The sequence below is a fragment of the Cetorhinus maximus genome, chromosome 7 (genome assembly GCF_964194155.1).
Source record: "Cetorhinus maximus chromosome 7, sCetMax3.hap1.1, whole genome shotgun sequence".
In the NCBI taxonomy this organism is placed as follows: domain Eukaryota; kingdom Metazoa; phylum Chordata; class Chondrichthyes; order Lamniformes; family Cetorhinidae; genus Cetorhinus; species Cetorhinus maximus.
Window position 1 is genome coordinate 85,969,596 of NC_135885.1, and position 19,002 is coordinate 85,988,597.

A 19,002-nucleotide genomic window follows, 5' to 3' on the forward strand; every position below is an offset into this window, starting at 1 on the left:
GGAACCATTCCTGTAAGGAAGGCGAGATCAGTTTCCCGTAACAAGCCAGTGAAGGTACATTCAGTATACATCAGCCATACGTGGACATTACTCCGAATGACCTATAATACAGGTGCCTGTCGACCCATAGACTAATGATCTCTTTTCTCTATTCTAGCCGCCAACAAGAAAAGGTGGAGGTAGAGCGCTAGCCAGCACATTAGCCCCAGCCCCACACCACCTGAGATGAAGATTCTGAGGAAGCATCCGAGAAAGACCCGTCAATGCGTTCAACTGTACCCTCCACCAGTACAGAGACATACATCTTGGTGGGTCCAAGTTCCAGAGTAGGCTCAGGGTCACTATCTGGTGAGCACCTCAAAGACACGAGCAATGACAGCCAAGGTCTCTGACACTCAGAGGACTGGTAGAAACCAGGCCCCTGCTGAGCCTGAATCTGATGACGAGCCTCTGGAATTGGCCCTCAGAGAAATTTTGCAGCTCCAAAGACATGCAGGGGAACAGAAGACAGGGTTGTCAGAGGCTGTCAGCAGATTAGAATGAAGAATGGAGGAGTCTATCCACGTTCTGTCTGATGTCGTGACTCCGACATGCGAGCGCATCGAAGTCTCCATTGGAAAGGTGGCAGTTACTTTGGAGACCCAGGTCAGCAGTTTCTGCCAGATACACACTCACCTGCACACCATCGCTATAGCTATAGCGAGAGGGTGTCAGGGCACCTTGTTCTCTCTCTAGTTGCCCCTTCCCCTCAAGGAGTCAGGTAGGTGCTCTCAGGCACCTACAGGGAGGAGGTGCGTCAGCCAGACACCTCGAGGCCTTCCACCCAGGACACTCCAAGGTTATCCAGCCATTCCAGATCCCCTCTGCCCTTCAACTCCAGCAGGTAAGGCAGAGGAGCGTGCACCTGTCCCTAGAGCAAGAGACCCTTATCATACTGGGACCCTCCAGAGGACACCTGCCAAGGTAATCTCAGACAACAGGGCATAGAGGTCAGCAGGCTGCCTCCACCTCTAGTGTGGATGTCAGGGCTGCACCCAGATGTAGTGTAGGGTTAGAAAAGTAAAGAAGTACTGAGAGCACAATGGTGGCATGGGTGTTCACTCACTGTATATATTTTGCACCTTTCGGAACATATTTTGCATCTACCCCTAAAAGCCTCAGGTACTGAATGACTCTTCTATGTGATGCAATGTTCCATGGTCATTCAAGGGTAACAGATGACCACCCCCCCCAAACCCACCTCAAGTATCTCGCATTGTGTCCCACAGGTCTATGTTGTCTCACTCAATCTCAGCTCAGCCAGTTGCCTTAATGCTTACTTAAGTGAGATGAACAAAGCCAGTTGCTATATGAACATGATGGTTGGACAATGGTTATGTAAGCTTTGCATCAGAGGATCATAAAATATGGCTCATAAGTATAATTCTTGGAAGTTCATTTTTAATCCTGATGCAGCTGCACCGAAGTCTGTCTTCTATGTATGTTAGGTATTTATTGTGAGCCACCTTGAAGTCATTCCAAACAAGTGCACTTGTCAATGGCCTCCAAGTAGTGACTGTTTGGTTAGGGTTACAGTTTTATTAATTGTGGAGGACTTCAGCCTTTCTTGGCTGCCTGTTGCATTAGCTCATTACTGCCTTTAAGGCTGAACCTTACTGCTTTTAGTTCCCACTCTACACATGAAGAGCAATGGACGTAGTTTCTACTTGGTGACTGTTGAAATGTCTGCTAGACAGCAATGAGTATGTGATGTTATAGGTATGTGCCTAAACTCGTGATACCGACCTATTACATGTGAGGATGGTAGTTTGCACCTGCAGCTCTGGCTAGCATGGCTTTACAGAATCCCTGTGCTAGGTCTCATAAGGCCAGTCGACATGGATCTCTGAATGTAACAGTGCCATCAGTGTGTATTAGGCTTCCTCGTACACGTCGCATTCTGGTAGAATGAAAATATGAAGGACAATAATGGATGAAAGTGATGCACCTGCACACTTCCTGAGTGGTCTTTAGTAATTGCGAGGGTACTAAGTTATCCTTAAATGCTGTGTCAACGTTGACTGGACCATGTCTTTCCCAGATGCCAAAACAATGCTGGACCCGAACTTTGGAAGCTCCCGACGAATGTAAGCTCTTCCAAATCAATCCACATTTTTCCATGTGACTATTAATTCTGTCCCTATTATTATCCTGCTGAAATACTTTCAGTGCACATAAAGGCACCAAACTCGCAGGCTCGCATCCACGCTGTAGAGTGACAGATCACAGCGTCCTGAAGAGCCATGTCATACTGGGGCCTCAGTATCAGGATGAGGTCTGACCATCAATCATGCATGAAAGATGGCAGTTGGAGACATGCCGCTGTCCAGATTTAGATCCATCCTCATACAGGAGGATCGTATCAAAAGCGAGAACCAGTGGCTGTTAATTTTCTTCATTGAGGTGCCATGCAATGATCCAGGCACACTGCCATGAGTGCGCTGATATTTGCAGTGGTGTTCTTCTTCTTGAAGGCTGCCATAGCCAGTGAAATGAGGGTGCAATGGTTGAAAGGAAAGTAACATGCCTACTTGCTTCAGATTGCGTGCTGGTGGAGTTCTTATCCCATCACAGAATGGCCACATGCTCCATGGGCTTCTTTGCTTTCCAAGGATGAGACCACTGTAATGCACGATTGTGACTACTCATTCTGAGATTGATGTCCTTCATTGAGATGTTGAGGATTACCAAGAAGGTTTTAATGTCTACTCTGCATCGAAGGAACAGGTGAAATGGATCCATTGAGCTGATTGTCTTCATTGCCTTGGAGCCTTGTTGTTATAAATGGTCTCATGGGCAGGTCTGCCATGTCTGGCCCATGCAGTGGTCATTTCCTGTGGGCCATCTTTGATCTCATCTCGCCCTCTTTGATCTCATCCCTTTCTGTGTCCTCCTCATCCAAGGAGACTTGCAGCTCCTCCATCTCACCATGTAGCAACTAGGCCCCCTTTGCAGCACCAGGCTGTGTAGGGCGCAGCAAACCATGATGACGCGGGACACCCTCTGAGGGGAGTACTGGAGAGCGCCACTTGATCAGTCCAGACATCTGAAAGGCATCTTCAACTTCCAATGGTCTACAAATAGTCATTTGGTAGGACAGAATTTGAGTATTGCTGACAAAAGGGACATGTCTAAGCTCACCAGGCCGCTTCGCAAGAATACCAGTATAAGGAGAAAACAACAATTTATACTGTTTGTGAAGAGAGTGCTGATTGGTTGGCAAGTGGCATTGCCATGGGAGTGCCACTGATGGTGACTGGCAGTTGGCTGTCAAGCATTGTTTGAATTTTAAACCCTGATTGGTCAAGTTATTGCCCTGAGGAATGAGTCAACGAATGGCTGTCACTTATTTTGTTTAGCTAAAACGGGAATATGCGTGTACATGTTCTTTCTGTCTGCAAAGAGCAGGGCCCTGTATAGTAACATATGTAGCTCCCAGTACATGCAAATGCACCACACTGCAAGCATGACTGACAATCTTAAATTGGTTGCCAGTGTAATTCTTAGCACACTGAGGATTATTTAGCAAATGTTGTTTTGAGTTTTGCAAGCACAGACTGTTTGGGTACAGTCTGTACCCTGCCCATTGCAAACAGTGGCTGGAACATGCTGTTTGATACGTTCCACCAGTCTTTGGGACGTACGGCCTACATACCTAGCATCACATTGACACTGGAATTCATTTGTGTGATAGGCAGAATGTGTTTTTGGCTTGACGGCAGCATCCTGTTAGTGGCGAATACCACACCTGTTGCTACTGCACAGTAGCAGTGTGAAACAGCTAGCTTCACCTGTTGCTCAAATTTTTGAGATACCTTGCCCTTCTGAGGTAGACTAGGCACTTTTCAGGGCCGAAAGTGACGGTCTTAGACCTGCTCATGAGTTTGCGTGATATACAGTGTGAAATGATCTGGCTACCCTCAGATGTAAGAGTCATGTGAGTTCCCTGGGTACCTTGCACAAACCTGCATTCGCTGATCACAGATCAGCTGCAGGTTGAGAGAGCCTTTTATATTGATAAATCTTACTGGCTGCAGCCAGGGAGCTCTTAAGGCCATGTGTGCAGTCAGTGGCATCCTGCACTTGTGGGAAGCTGGAGTTTGCTGCAAATCCCACTGCTCTGGCAGCCTAGCTGGCTTCATCCATGGAGAACTGGATATAATATATTATTGAAAAGAGCATTGGTGACCTCCCTTATGCATTTACGAGTCGAGGATTGTGATATTCCCCAGAGGCCCCAAGTGGAGCCTTTGAATGAGCAGCTTGCAAAAATGTTGAGTGCGGTGGTCATCTTTAGAGCCACTGGCAATGAATGGCCTCCCAGTCCATGCGGCGTCAGATCTTCTCAAAAATGTTGTCAGATATGACCCACCACATCCCTTGTCCAGTGAAGATGTCTTCTGTATACACACTAAATGCCTCCATGGAATTTGTGTCTCCTCCTCAGCATCTGGGTCTTCATGGGGCCCCGCTGGCCATGTTCCTCAGGGCAAGGCTCTTCCCTGAGTCCTGCCAAATGGCGACAGGCCCTTCTCAGGTGCATCCAAGCCATGGAGAAGGCAGCATTGGCTGCAGCCTGCATTCTGTACTTTTCCTTGTTACAGTGAACAAATAGATTAAAGACATGAGTATACGTTACCCTGCAATGATCACCCTCCATTGCCAAACTGGGAAGACATTGTGAAGTGCTTGGGCTGTTCTCATTCCATACATGCCATCCCTAGGTTCGCCCTTGCAGCTGAAGTACATCCTGAAGGATCACAGGTTGCGGATTTTACCCTCTCACACCACCCCCACCCCGTGACATGACAGTGCATTCATGATGAAGCTTGGATCTGGGTGTGTACAGCCATGTGCTTTCAATCTGAGTCACGTCGCTGTCAGACTGCCTCCTTTTGACCAGACTACAGACCAGCCTTGCTTGCACTAATTTAATAACCAAAAATGTTTGGCCCTGTAAGTCATGAACACCCCAACTACAATGTGTACATATGTCTGTGCATTTGCATATGCAGCCATGCCCCCCTAATAATTTGATCCTTCTTACCTTTCTGCATTCCTCTGACAGATAAATGGTCAATCAGATCAAATCAAATGTTGCCCTAAGCCCTAATGGATTCTCGCAAGAATGCACACCAAGAGTTAAGGTACCCAGATCCTTCAATTGGTATTTGATTCATTTTAACATATCTTGGCTAAGCCTTGAGCTCCATGTCTCGGCTGGTAATTATTAGGGTGTCCCTTCAATTGGCCTGAAATTGCAGTAGTCGACTCCTCCCACACACCCTCTGTCTCCTCTCATGGTAATTTTTGCAGGGTTATTTATCTACTGTGTCGTTGCATTGAGCTGTCGAAATGTTGCTGCTCTATTTTTACATCAAGACCAGCTTCCAACCTCCCCCTGTTGCCGTACAAGTGCCTCCTATATTCCTTAGTCCTCACCACGTCCAAGTTTCTATTCCTCTGATCACTCTCCTACCTTTAACCCTGGAGCCCATTGTGATTGTTGTCAATATTTCTGTCCTCCCCGCCAAACTGTTTTCTGTCAATGTCCCCATGCCCCATGTCGACTCAATCCTCCCCATCTTGAGGCCATATGCACAGTGACCTACAGGCAGCCCTGTGCGCCCCCTGCCCCTCAACCATGAGACCAACAACTACCCCTTATTTACAGTTCCCCACTTATAGGCTGCAGATACCTCCCCTGACTGTGGCAGTACCGTCTGCTGCTCAATACCAAGCCACCAACCCCCAGGACCCATATCTTGAACAGCATGCTGTGCATGACTGACATTGCCTTGGTGCAAAATCAGAGCAGCCACAAGAAATGGCAGCAGCGCAATTAAAGACAGGTGAACACTGCGTGTACAAACCTTGAAGTCACGAGTGAAGTGAAGGTCACCAGGTGCCATCACTTACATATGGTTATGAATCAGAGTGATCTAATTATCAGCTGGTGTGGTAATTATATTCGGAGGGCAAACGTGATTCTGGGGAGCTGGGTTTTTAATGTGTATTCATGATATAGAAATACATGCGAATGTGGTTCCCGACTTGGATCAGTGGGGAAGTCAATCCGCCATTAGGCCATCATGAAAGTTGGGAGGGGAAAATATCAACTTATTTTCTCACCGGTGAAAACCTGACCTTTGCCATCATGCCAAATTTTGTGCCCTCAACTGCTACGATCCCCACCGCTGGCGGGACTGGAAATTTCTGCCTTTGAGCTTGGGTGTAACATTTTTACCTATAGTAGTGACTCTGAGCTTCCCGTGGGTTCAATACCTGAGCGTGTGCAGTATTCACAATTTCTTTGAGGACAAGCTATTACAGCCTTGAATACAATTTACTTAGCTGTTTCTCAAAGCTGAATAAATAAAAGCTTCGAGGACAAATTTCATAAGCTTTTCTTCAGGTTAAATTATATTGTGTTTTTTAAGTGGAGAATGTGTGCACACATGAGAGACAGAGATAAGGAGTAAAACATGACATATTGTAGCTTTAGTTGGTTTTTGAATTGTACCCTATAATTTTCAGAAAGCTTAAGCCAATAGAAGTACAAGCACATCTAGTTTCCTCACCTTAATTCAAGTTCTTATTTGACAAAACAAATCAGTTGAATTCTGAAGACAAAAAAAGCCTCTATTACCTGGTTATGATGACTTACTGAAGTTAGAAGGTGTGGAAATTCTAATTACTTACACCTATGAGACACAAAGCCAAATATAAGTACACTCCAGGAACTAATCACAAAACACCAAGTTTAAATGTGAAAAATCTCACGTTAGTAATTACTCCTTACCAAAATTTTAATGAGAATTCTGGGTCAATAGCTGGGAAAATGACAGCATTGGCAAGTTCAAAAGTCAGTCAGCTGGAAAACTTTCCTCAATTTGGAATCTAACCCTGAAGGTAACCAGCTGCCCCTTTATAACATTGTTTCAAAAATAAGAGGCCTGGGGCCGAATTTTCGTCTGGATGCAGAGGCGTGTTTCAGTGCGCAAATGGCCACACAGTTATTTTGGATGAAATCTGATTTTCCTCCAGATTCCTGATCCCACACCATTTTCCTCTGGCCTTTTTGCAGTTCGAGAATGCCTAGTGTGTACACAACACACACTCGCCCCCACTGAGGTCAGGTTCCCTGTTCTAATTGGGGGATAAAAATCTGATATCCTCCTGCGCACCATTTTAGTCTGCTGATGCAGGGTTTTAGAAGCCCATTAAAAGCATGTCAGGTTTGAGAATTCATGAAGAAAATGGAAAGATTGCTGAGGAGTCTCAAACATTCTGAAATTTAAGTGTAATCTATTTTCACACCTTCAGATGTTTCTATTATGTGCTGTATTGTAATGTAGATATGTTTTTAAAGCAGGGATTCATCATAGGGATGTGTTCTTTAAATGTAAGTTGATCCTTACATTGACCAATGTGTAATTGTTCACATGCATTGTAATGCTTTTCAATGGAGACAGCACCATAATTCAGTGACAAATGTTACAAAATATCCTGTCAGTCTGTGCTGGCATCTTTTTTATAACAAAAACAGAAAATGCTGGAAAAACTCAGTTGGTCTAGCAGCATCTGTGGAGAGAGAAACAGAGTTAACGTTTTGAGTCTGTATGACCCTTCTTCAGAGCTGAAGAGAAGTGGAAATGTAATGAAATTTATACTGTTTAATGGGGGTGGAGCAGGTGAAGCTGTATTGAAGGCCAGTGATAGGTGGGGACAAAGGAGAGCTTGACAAAGATGTCATGAACTACAGGACAAAGGGAGTGTTAATGGTAGTGGTAAGGGCTAAAAAAGGTGCTGATAGTGGCGTAAAGTTAAGGAAGCAGAATGTGATAATAGCAGAACGAGGGTAGCATTGTGTGAAAGAACAACGTGGAACAAGTAACAGATAGCCCTTTTGGAGATGGGGAGGGAGTGGTGGTAGGGAAATAAAGGATAGAGAATGGGTTAGAAGGGGAGGATAGAACAATGAATAAATATAAAAGTAAAAACAGTGGATAAAAAATAAAAGTGAATGTAGAAGAAAGGCGATTAAAAAAGAGGTGAGGATAGAGGAAAGAGTTCATTGTCTGAAGTTGTTGAACTCAATGTTAAGCCCGGAAGGCTAAAAGGTGCCTAATCAGAAGATGAGGTGCTGTTCCTCCAGTTTGCGATGGGCTTCACTGGAACATTGCAGCAGGCTGAAGACGGACATGTGGGCATGAGAGCAGATGGTGTGTTGAAATGGCAAGCAACAGGAAGGCCTGGGTTATGCCTTTGAAGGTGTTCTGCAAAGTGGTTACCAAGTCTGCGTTTGGTCTCCCCAGTGTAGAGGAGACCACATTGAGAGCAGCAAATGCAGTAGACCAAATTGAAGGAGGTGCAAGTGAAGCGCTGCTTCACCTGAAAGGAATGTTTGGGCCCTTGGACGGTGAGGAGGGAGAAGGTAAAGGGGCAGGCGTTTCACCTTCTGCGATTGCATGGGCAGGTGTTATGACCGAGCAGTTGGTAAAGCTGAGTTATTAAAAAATCTCAGAGGGAAACTTTAAACAACTGTCATAACCTAGAATTTTAAGTGTTATGTTTGAGGCGCACCTCTAAATTCCAGCATTCAGACCACCAGTTCTCGAGGTTTTACATTGAATTAAATGAAACATTTTATTAATTTACACAAGTTAAAATATATATACACATGGCTACAAATTACTACTATCATAACTTTTAACAAATTCCCAAACTAATCTCCATTAAAGCAACAGCAACCCATAGACTTAACCAGACACCAGGCAAAACATTTTCACCTTACACATTCAAGATGAGGTTCTTTTCACTTTGGTTCCTGTCAAGGTTTACAGCAGCTTTTGATCTCTCATTGCCTCTGCTCTACACACACAAAGCTGCTGAAGCTATACCTAGCACTGCTCATCGAATGTAAATTCTCATTGTATCACCAACCTCTTTGAACTTCACCTCTTTTAACAATCAAACCCCTTTCATAGTACCAATTTTATTTGTAATATAATCATATTGCTTGGTAATTGCTAGTTCGGTGGTAGTTTTCACCCCACTTCTTGAATGCTCTATTCAAAAAAGTGCAAATACAAGCTATCATTCTTACACATCAAAGCACTCAGGCTAGCTAGCATTAACCTAATTAAGACACACGCACAGACTAAACCTCTATTTTAAAAGAAAAATATTTTCCAATAATATATACATCATAGCTTCATGACAGAAGGTGCCTTGGGAAGGGAATGAGGTGTTGGGGGTAATGGAGGAGTGGACCAATGTGTCCCGGAGGGAATAGTCCCTGCGAAATGCTGACGGGGTGGGGCTTGGAGGGGGTGGGGGGTGGGGGTGGAGGGGGGGGGTGGCGGTAAGGGGAAGATGTGTTTTGTGGTGGCATCATGCTGGAGTTGGCAGAAATGGGCGGAGGATGATCCTTTGAATGTGGAGGCTGGTGGGGTGAAAAGTGAGGACAAGGGGGTCACCATCATGGTTCTGGGAGGGAGGGTAAGGTGAGCATAGAGGCGCAGGAGATAGGTCGGACACAGTTGAGGGCCCTGTCAACCACAACGGCGGGGGAAACTTTGTGTAAGGAAGAAGGAAGACATGTCAGAAGCGCATCTTTTCTACTGTGATTTAAATGGCTTTCGCTGATGAAAAAAGTTTTGACACTTGAAAAAAAATCTAACCACCTGTTCATTGATTGGCAGACACTGCTTTGAAATTGAAATGAATACCTGCTATTCTCTCCTTCCTACAGAGCGGTCCATTGTTTGAATAGCTATGACCATTAACAATGCTTGACTGACTTTCAAGTGCTAATGGGTTTCAGCAGCATAGCAGGTGTGCAATCCATCTGAAATGAATGACAGTTTCAAGGAGTTGTAATAACAGATTGGTCCTTTGTAGCTTGTTGACTCAAGCCAATAGGATTACAAGAATTTTGCACATGACAATGTATTTTTTTATTGGATTCAATAATATGGAGGCTTTTATTAGATGGTGAGAGGCTTATTTTTTCCCAAGGAATGTAAAATGATTTCAGTTGATATTGCATGGAATCTGAGGACTGTACGTCATGTTTACTGGATGAGTGGCTATGAAGGATACATGAGGGGCATTGAGGTGGCATGGATGACCTGAGGGGGCATGGAAGATGCATCGGGAGAATTTAGGTAGGGTGGTCTGAGGGGCACAGAAGATACATGGGGGCATAGAGGTGGGATGAGGTGGAATGGGTGCTCTGAGGGGGCATGAGCTGGCACGGAGGGTTGGCTGGGGGTGAAGGAGGTGAGAAGTAAGATTTAGGGGGCCTTTAAACACTGTTGGGAGCTGGGATACTGTGTGGGAGAACCAAGGCAGACTAACTGAGCTGCCTCCGCACCCACACTCCTCACTCACTCTAGCATGGCTCGCAAACTGTACTGCAAACCTAACTCCAGTATAAAAAGACAAAAATGGCATGTGAAGTCACATGTGGGTCGGGTGTGCAGTTTGTGATTCGTGAAAGTGCACAGTTTTAGTTTTTCCAAGTCCAGAGGAAGGTTCGGCCCCTCGTATTGATGATTATCTTGATGGAATTATATCATTTTCTATGTTGTAATTTTCTTTTTCAGTAGCTGTATTAAAAGTCTCTAAAAGGCTCTTATCTAATGTTTTCAACACTTTGCTGCAATAAAATCATCCATTTGAGAATGCAAGTATACTTTTCCAGAGAAGATATCGAGAAAATTAAGTTCTTCACCCCATTGCAGTTTTAATGCTGGTTTAAAAATCACTGATTCCAGTTTAAATTTAGTACCAAACATTATGGCAGATTAGTGCGAGCTATTACATCATTTAAAATACTGTTCTGCTTTTCTATTCTAGATTCAGAATGCCAATGATGTTTTAATTGCCCCACTGGAGAAGTTTCGTAAAGATCAAATTGGTGCAGCAAAGGTAAGTAATACAATTTTATTTTTTATACCCATTCTATTAAATTTGGCATTACAAATATATTTTCCCAATTGTTTACTTTTTATTGTTTCATGGGATTAGGTTATCGCTGGCTGGACCAATATTTATTGCCCATCCTTGAGAAGGTGGTGGTGAGTCGCCTTCTTGAACTGCTGCAATGCTATAGCAAGAGTGCTGTTAGGGAGTTCCAGGATTTTGACCCAGTGACAGAGAAGGACGGTGAAGGATATAGTTTCACGTCAGGATGTGTGGTTTGGAGGGGAACTAGCAGATGGTGGTGTTCCTATGCACCTGCCACCCTCGTTCTTTAAGCTGATAGAGATTGTGGGTTTTGTTGTGTTTTATAATGGTATAAAGGCACCAATCGCTCATAAGGAATTGGATAAACACGTTGCGGGTTCTTTTATTGAGACTAGGCACATGAGAACAGATATACATGGGTATAAAGCTTGAAGACACACCAGCAGAACTGTCTAAGCTGCACTCTGCTTAAAAGCAAAAGTGAAACTAAACAGGATCACATGACACACTTACTTTCTAATGATACCATGCTGCAGTCCTCTAAGGGCATATTACTACAGATTTGGAAGGTACTGTCAAGGGAGGCATGACAAGTTGCTGCAATGCATCTTATAAAAGGCATGCACTGTTGCCATGGTGTATTGATGATGGAGGAAGTGAACGTTTAAGTGGTGGATGGGGCATAAATCAAATGGGCTGCATTCTCCTGGATGATGACAAGTTTCTTGATGCATGTTGGAGTTGCAGTCATCCAAAAAGTGGAGAGTATTCCAACAGATTCCTGACCTGTGCCTTACAGATAGCGAGCAGACTTTGGAAAGTCAAGAGGTGAGATACTCACCACAGAATTCACGATCTCGACCCGCTCTTGCAGCCACAGTATTTATATATTTATATGGCTGGTCCGTTTTAGTTTTTCATTGATGGTAACACCCCACTCCCCACGCAGTATGTTGATGGTGGGGATTCAGCGATAGTAATGGTTGAATGTCAAGAGGAGGTAGTTAGCTTCTCCTTTGCTGGAGATGGCCATTGCCTTGCAGTTGTTTGGCACAAATGTTACTTGCCACTTATCAGCCCAAGCCTGAACGTTGTCCAGGTCTTGCTGCATGCAGGAAATATCTGCATCGTTATCTAAGGAGTTGCGAGTCGAACTGAAAACTATTAAATAATCAGCAAACATCCACACTTCTGAACTTATTATGGAAGAAAGGTCATTGATGAAGAAGCTGAAGATGGCTGGCCCTCGGACACTTTCCTGAAGTATGCCTGCAGCAATGGCCTGAGGATGAGATGATTGGTCTGCAACAACCACAGCCAACTTCCTTTGTGATAGAAAAGATTTTAGCCAGTGGGGAGTTTTTCCCGATTCCCATTGACTTCATTTTACTATGCCTCCTTAATGCCACACTCCGTCAACTGCTGCTTTGAAGTGTTTTTTAATTCATTCACGGGATGTGAGCTTCGCTGGCTGGGTCAGCATTTATTGCTCATCCCTAGTTGCCCTTGAGAAAGTGGTGATGAGCTGCTTTCTTGAACAGTTGCAGTCCATGTGGTGTAGGTACACCCACAGTGCTGTTAGGAAGGGTGTTCCAGGATTTTGACCCAGCGACAATGAACGAACAGCGATATATTTCCAAGTCAGGATGGTGAGTGGCATGGAGGGGAACTTCCAGGTGGTGGTGTTCCCATGTGTCTGCTGCCCTTGTCCTTCTAGATGGTAGTGGTCATGGGTTTGGAATGTGCTGTCTCAGGTGCCTTGGTGCGTTCCTGCAGTGCATCTTGTGGATGGTACACACTGCTGCCACTGTGCGTTGGTGGTGGAGGGAGTGAATGTTTGTGGATGTGGTGCCAATCAAGCGGGCTGCTTTGTCCTGAATAGTATCAAGCTTCTTGGGTGTTGTTGGAGTTGCACTCATCCAGGCAAGTGGGGAGTATTCCATCACATTCCTGACTTATGCCTTGTAGATGGTGGACAGGCTTTGGGGAGTCAGGAGGTGAGTTACTTGTTGCAAGATTCCTAACCTCTGACCTGCTCTTGTAGCCACAGTATTTATATGGTTAGGGCGTACACCCTTACCTCACCTCTGTAATTCAGTTGTATTGTCCATATTTAGACCAAAGCTAAAATGAGGTCAGGAGCCATGTGGTCCTGGAGTGACTTCTAGGCCAGACCGGGTAAGGACAGCTGATTTCCTTCCCTAAAGTATATGAGAAGTTATTATTCCAATGTCTAAAAATCCCAAAACAGCAGAATGGTGTGGTTTCTAAATTAATATGTTGAAATTTTGCTACTGGGGCATGGATGTAAAAACAAGGAGGACGGGTGGGATGAAAGCAAAATGCTGCGGATGCCAGAAATCTGAAACAAAAACAGAAAATGCTGGAAAAACTCAGCAGGTCCAGCAGCACCTGTGGAGAGAGAAACGTTAATGTAAAAGTTAACATTTTGAGTCCGTATGACCCTTCTTCAGATGGGTGGGATGAAGCCCTGTTCCTTCTCTAGTGATGGCCCTTTGAGACTTTAAAACTACATTGGAAGGAGGAAATAGTGCCCTGGATTACATTTGTGTTTTGAACATTAAATCATTTCAGAAAATGAAAAATGCGTTGCCCTTTGTGAGTTCTCTTGGAACTGATTATGCTTTCAAAAATGTTACTGCTTTTAAGTGATTTCATACAAATGATTGCAATTCATGTATTTTCTGTGCAAACTTAACTTGATACAATTGAGCACATAAATTTAATGGATTTACAAATTATTTACAGCAAGAAACTGTCCATTCAGTCCAATTGGTCTATGCTGGTGCACATGATCCAGATGAGCATCATCTCACCTTACTTCATCTCACCATATCAACATATCCTTTTATTCCTTTCTCTTCATGTACTTATCTAGTATCCTCTTAAATGCATCAATGCTAATCACCTCAACCGCTCCTTTTGATAATGAGTTGCACATTCTCACCGCTTTGAGTAAAGAAGCTTCTCATGAATTCCTTCTTGGATTTATTAATGACTATTCTGTATTTAAGATCCACAAATTTTAGTCTTCCTATAAGTGGAAAGTCCTCCCTGACATAGACATACTCACAGAATTGTACCTTACAGATAATGTCCCAGACACCAGCTTCACCATCCCTGAGGATGTCCTGTCCCACCGGCAGGACTGACACAGCAGAGGTGGCAGCACAGTGGTATACAGTTGGGAGGGGGTTGCCCTGGGAGTTTGCAACACCAAATCCAGACTCCATGAAGTCTCATGGCATCAGGTCAAACATGAGGAAGGAAACCTCCTGCTGATTATCATGTACCATCCCCCTCAGCTGATGAATCAGTACTCCTTCATGTTAAACACCACTTGGAGGAAGCATTGAGGGTGGCAAGAGTGCAGAATGTACTCTGGGTGGGGGACTTCAGTGTCCATCACCAAGAGTGGCTCGGTAGCACCACTACTTTCGGAGCTGGCTGAGTCCTAAAGGACATAGCTGCTAGACTGGGTCTGCGGTAGGTGGTGAGGGAACCGACAAGATGGAAAAAGATAATTGACCTCACCCTCACTAATCTGTCTGCCACAGAAGCATCTGTCCATGACAGCATTGGTGGGAGCATCCACTGCACAGTCCATTGGAGAAAAAGTCCCGTCTTCACATTGAGGATACCCTCCATTGTATTGTGTGGCACAGCCACTGTGCTAAGTGGTATAGGTTTCAAACAGATCTAACAACACAAGACTGGATATCCATGAGGTGCTGTGGACCATCAACAGTAGCAGAATTGTACTCAACCACAACCTGAAACCTCATGGCCTGGTATACCCCCCACTCTACCATTACTACCAAGCCAGGGGACCAACCCTGGTTCAATGAAGACTGCAGGAGGGCATGGTGGGAGCAGCACCAGGCAAAACTAAAAATGAAATGTCAACCTGGTGAAGCTACAGCTCAGGACTACTTCTGGGACTGCATGCAGTCCCCTGAAAGAGGAGCCATGGAAATTAATAATACTCAAAAAAAAAGTGTTAACTTTAATCACAAGTGGTTTCATTCAGGCTCGGGCGGTGCCAGGTGCTTGTGTCTGTGTCTGTCCGAGAGTGTCTGTGTCAATGCAATGTAGTGCCCTGAAGAAGTGGAGCCATAGAACTGATGGAGGTAAGTCCAGGGTCTCGCAAAGTTGGCAGGCCTAGTGTGGGGCCGGAGTAAGGAGGGGGCCTCCAATGGGCACAGGGGCCCCAAAAAGAGGCACCCCCTTGCCCAGCTACCAGTCTGCCAGGTTTCACCTGGTGGACTGGACACAGCGCCAACCTGCCCTGCCATGGGTAAAATCCCAGCATTGGCAGAGACCCTAATTAAATGGCCACTTAAGGGCTTCAATTGGCCCACTTGTGAGCAGGCTAAACAATGATGGTTAGGCAGTGGGCATAGTTTTACTGCCCCTCCATCCACCTGCTATCCCAGCTCTGAGTGGGTGTGGGTGGGGTGGGTGGTGGGGTAGGGGGCGTGTAAATTTCTGGCTTCTGATGCATTTATATCTTTGCTAAATAAGGAGATCAAAACTGTGTACAGTACTCTAGATGTGATCTCACCAACACCCTGTACAACTGTAGCAAAACATCCCTACTTTTATATTGCATTCCCCTTGCAATAAATCACAACATTCCATTTGCCTTCCTAATCACTAGCTATACCTGCATACTAACTTTTCCTCATCCATTTACCAGGACCTCAGAGTTCGACAATCTTCTTCCATTTAAATAATATGCTGGTTTTCTATTCTCCCTGCCAAAGTAGACAAGTTCACATTTTTCCACATTATACTCCAGCTGCCAAATTTTTGACCACTCACTTAAACAATCTATATCCTTTTGCAGGCTCCTTATGTCCTCTTCACAACTTACTTTCCTACGTATCTTTGTGTCATCAGCAAAATTAGCAACCATATATTCAGTCCCTTCATCCAAGTCTTTGATATGAATTGTAAATCGTTGAGGCCCCAGCACTGATCGTTGTGGCACTCCACTCGTCCCAGCTTGCTAACCTGAAAAAGACCCCTTTATCCCTACTCTCTGCTTCCTGTTAGCTCACCGGTCCTCTATCCTCTGACACCATGAACTCTTATTTTGCATAGTAACCTTTGATATGGCACCTAGTCAAATTCATTCTGGAAATCTAAGTGTAGCACATTCACAGGTTCCTTTCTGTCCCCGTTGCTTGATAGTTCCTCAAAGAACTCCAATAAATTAGTCGAACATGGTCTCCATTTCACTAAACCATATTGACTCTGCTTGATTGCATTGAGATTTTCTAAGCGCTGCACTATAACCTCCTTAACAATAGATTCCAGCAATTTCCCTATGACAGATGTTAAGCTAACTGGTCTATAGTTTTCCTGCTTTCTGTCTCCCTCCTTTCCTGAACAGAGGAGTCACATTTGCAATGTTCCAATCTGATGGAACCTTTCCAGAATCTGGGGAATTTTGAAAAATTAAGCCCAATGCATCTACTATCTCAGCAACCATTTCTTCTTAGATCCTAGGATGAAGTCCATCAGGACCTGTGGACTTGTCAGCTTTTGGTTCAAATAATTTTCTTAGTACCCTTTCCCTGGTTATTGTAATTGTTTTAAGTTCCTCTGTCCCTTTCACCTCCTGACTGGGGGATGTTATTTGTATCCTTTATAATGAAGACCGATGCAAAATGTCTGTTCAATTCTTCTGCCATTTCTTTATTTCCATTATTAATTCCCTGTTCTTACTCTCGAGGACCAACGCTCACTTTACTTACTCTTTTCCCTTCTAAATACCTGTAGAAACTGTTACTATTTGCTTTTATTTTTCTAGACAGCTTTCTCTCGTGCTCTAATTTCTCCCTCCTTATTCATCTTTTAGTCATTCTGTGCTGTTCTTTATATTCTGCCCAGTCTTCTGACCTGCTCATCTTTGCGGAATTGAACACTTTTTCTTTCAATTTGACACTATCTTTAACTTCTTTAGTTAGCCACAGATGGTGTGTGCTTCCTTTTGAGCCTTTCTTTCCCACTGAAATGTATCTTTTCTGAGTATTCTGAAATATCACCTTAAATGTCTGCCATTGCATCTGTACTGACCTATCCCTTAACTTAATTTCCCAGTTCACGTTAGCCAGCTCTGTCTTTGTGGCCTCATTATTGCCCTTATTTAAGTTCAAAACACTAGTCTTAAATCCACTCCTCTGTCCCTCAAACTGAAGCGAAACTTAATCATGATCACTGCCACCTCGGGGCGTCTTCACTATAAGGTCATTAATTTATCGTGTCTCGTTGCACATTACCAGATCTGTCATATCTGCCCTCTGGTTGATGCTAAAACATGCAGAAACTGTTCTGAAAATACTATGAACTCATCATCCAGGCTAACTTTGCCAATCTGATTTGTTCAATCTATATGTAGATTAAAATCACACATAATTATCGCCATACCTTTTTCACAAGCCCCACTATTTCTTTCTGCATGCCCTATTCTACAGTGTGGGTACTGTTAGAGGGCCCATAAACCACTCCCACAGGTGATGTCATACCTTTACTATTCCTCATCTCTACCCAAACTGATTCTACATCTTGATCCCCAGAATGAAGATCATCTCTCTCTCTTGTACCAATGTCATCCTTAATTAACAGAGATACTCCACCACCTTTTCCTAGCTTTCCATCCTTCCTAAATGTCATGTGCCCTTGAATATTCAGGTCCCAGTCTTTGTCATCCTAAAGCCGTGTCTCTGTAATGGCTATCATGCATATTTATTTGTATTTGTGCTGTCTGTTTTGTTTCGAATGCTATGTGCGTTCAGATACGGAGCCTTTAGTTCTATCTTTTTACTTTTAATATAACCTCTAGCCTTATCTGCAGGTTTGTACACTCTGTTGCTTCCTGCCACACTCTGATCATTATTTCCCTTCTTCCTACCTTGCTCTTTTGCCTTGTCTTCTCTATTTAATTTATCACATCTTCCGAATCTTGATCCCTTGCTCCCACTATTTAGCTTAAAGCCCTCTCTACTGCCCTAGTTATATGACTCACCAGAACACTCGTCCCAGCATGGTTCAGGTGAGGACTGTCCCAGTGGTGCAGCTCCCACTTTCCCTCATAATGGTGCCAGTGACCCATGAATCAAAACCCATTTCTTCCACACCAATCTTTGAGCCATACATCTAACTCTCCAATCTGATTTACCCTAAACCAATTTGCTCATGGCTCAGGCAGTAATCCAGAGATTATTATCCTTGAGGTTCTGCTTTTAAATTTAGCTGCTCCTATTCCCTCAGCAGAACCTCTTACCTAGTTCTACCTATGTTGTTGGAACCTACATGAAGCATGGCCACTGGATCCTACCCCTCCCACTACAACATTGCTCTCCAGCCCAGAGCAGATGTCCCAAACTCTGGCACTGGGCAGGCAACACAGTGGTCTGGACTCCTACTCTCAGCTGCAGAGAACTGTGTCTATCCCCCTGAATATATAGTCCCCAACTACCACTACATTCCTATTAACTGCCCCCGCTTGAATGGCTTCCTTACCACGGTCAGTTTGCTCATCCACCCTGCAGCTACCATTTCCATCCATATAGTCTGCAAGAACCTCGTATCTATTAGACAATTGAAAAGGCTGAGGTTCCTGCACTTCTACCTTCTGGGTCTCCATTCTTGCTTCACTCACAGTCACACCCTCCCGTCCCTGATCAAATCAGAAGACCCTATCCTAAGAGGTATGACTGCCTCCTGGTACAAAGTGTCCATGTAACTTTCACCCTCCCTTATACATTATGGTGTCTGCAGTTTGGCCTCTAGCTCAATGACTGAGCCAAAGCTCTACAAGCCGCAGACACTTAACAGCGGATGTGTTTGCCCTGGATCACTCCAGTGCCCAGGAACTTCCACATTCTGCAGTCAGAACACATCACCTGCCCTACCATCTTTATTATGTGTTAATTAATTTATAATTAATAAACACTG

General features: G+C 44.3%; 1 protein-coding gene across 1 annotated transcript in view; it reads left to right on the plus strand.

The window, feature by feature from the left end:
• The window catches only part of arhgap42a (Rho GTPase activating protein 42a), a 480,518-nt gene that overhangs the window by 246,134 nt on the left and 215,382 nt on the right, over positions 1-19,002 (plus strand). The window contains exon 4 of the mRNA XM_078545811.1: positions 10,906-10,977. Coding sequence (XP_078401937.1) covers positions 10,906-10,977 — 72 coding nt within the window. The remainder of the gene's footprint in view (positions 1-10,905; positions 10,978-19,002) is intronic.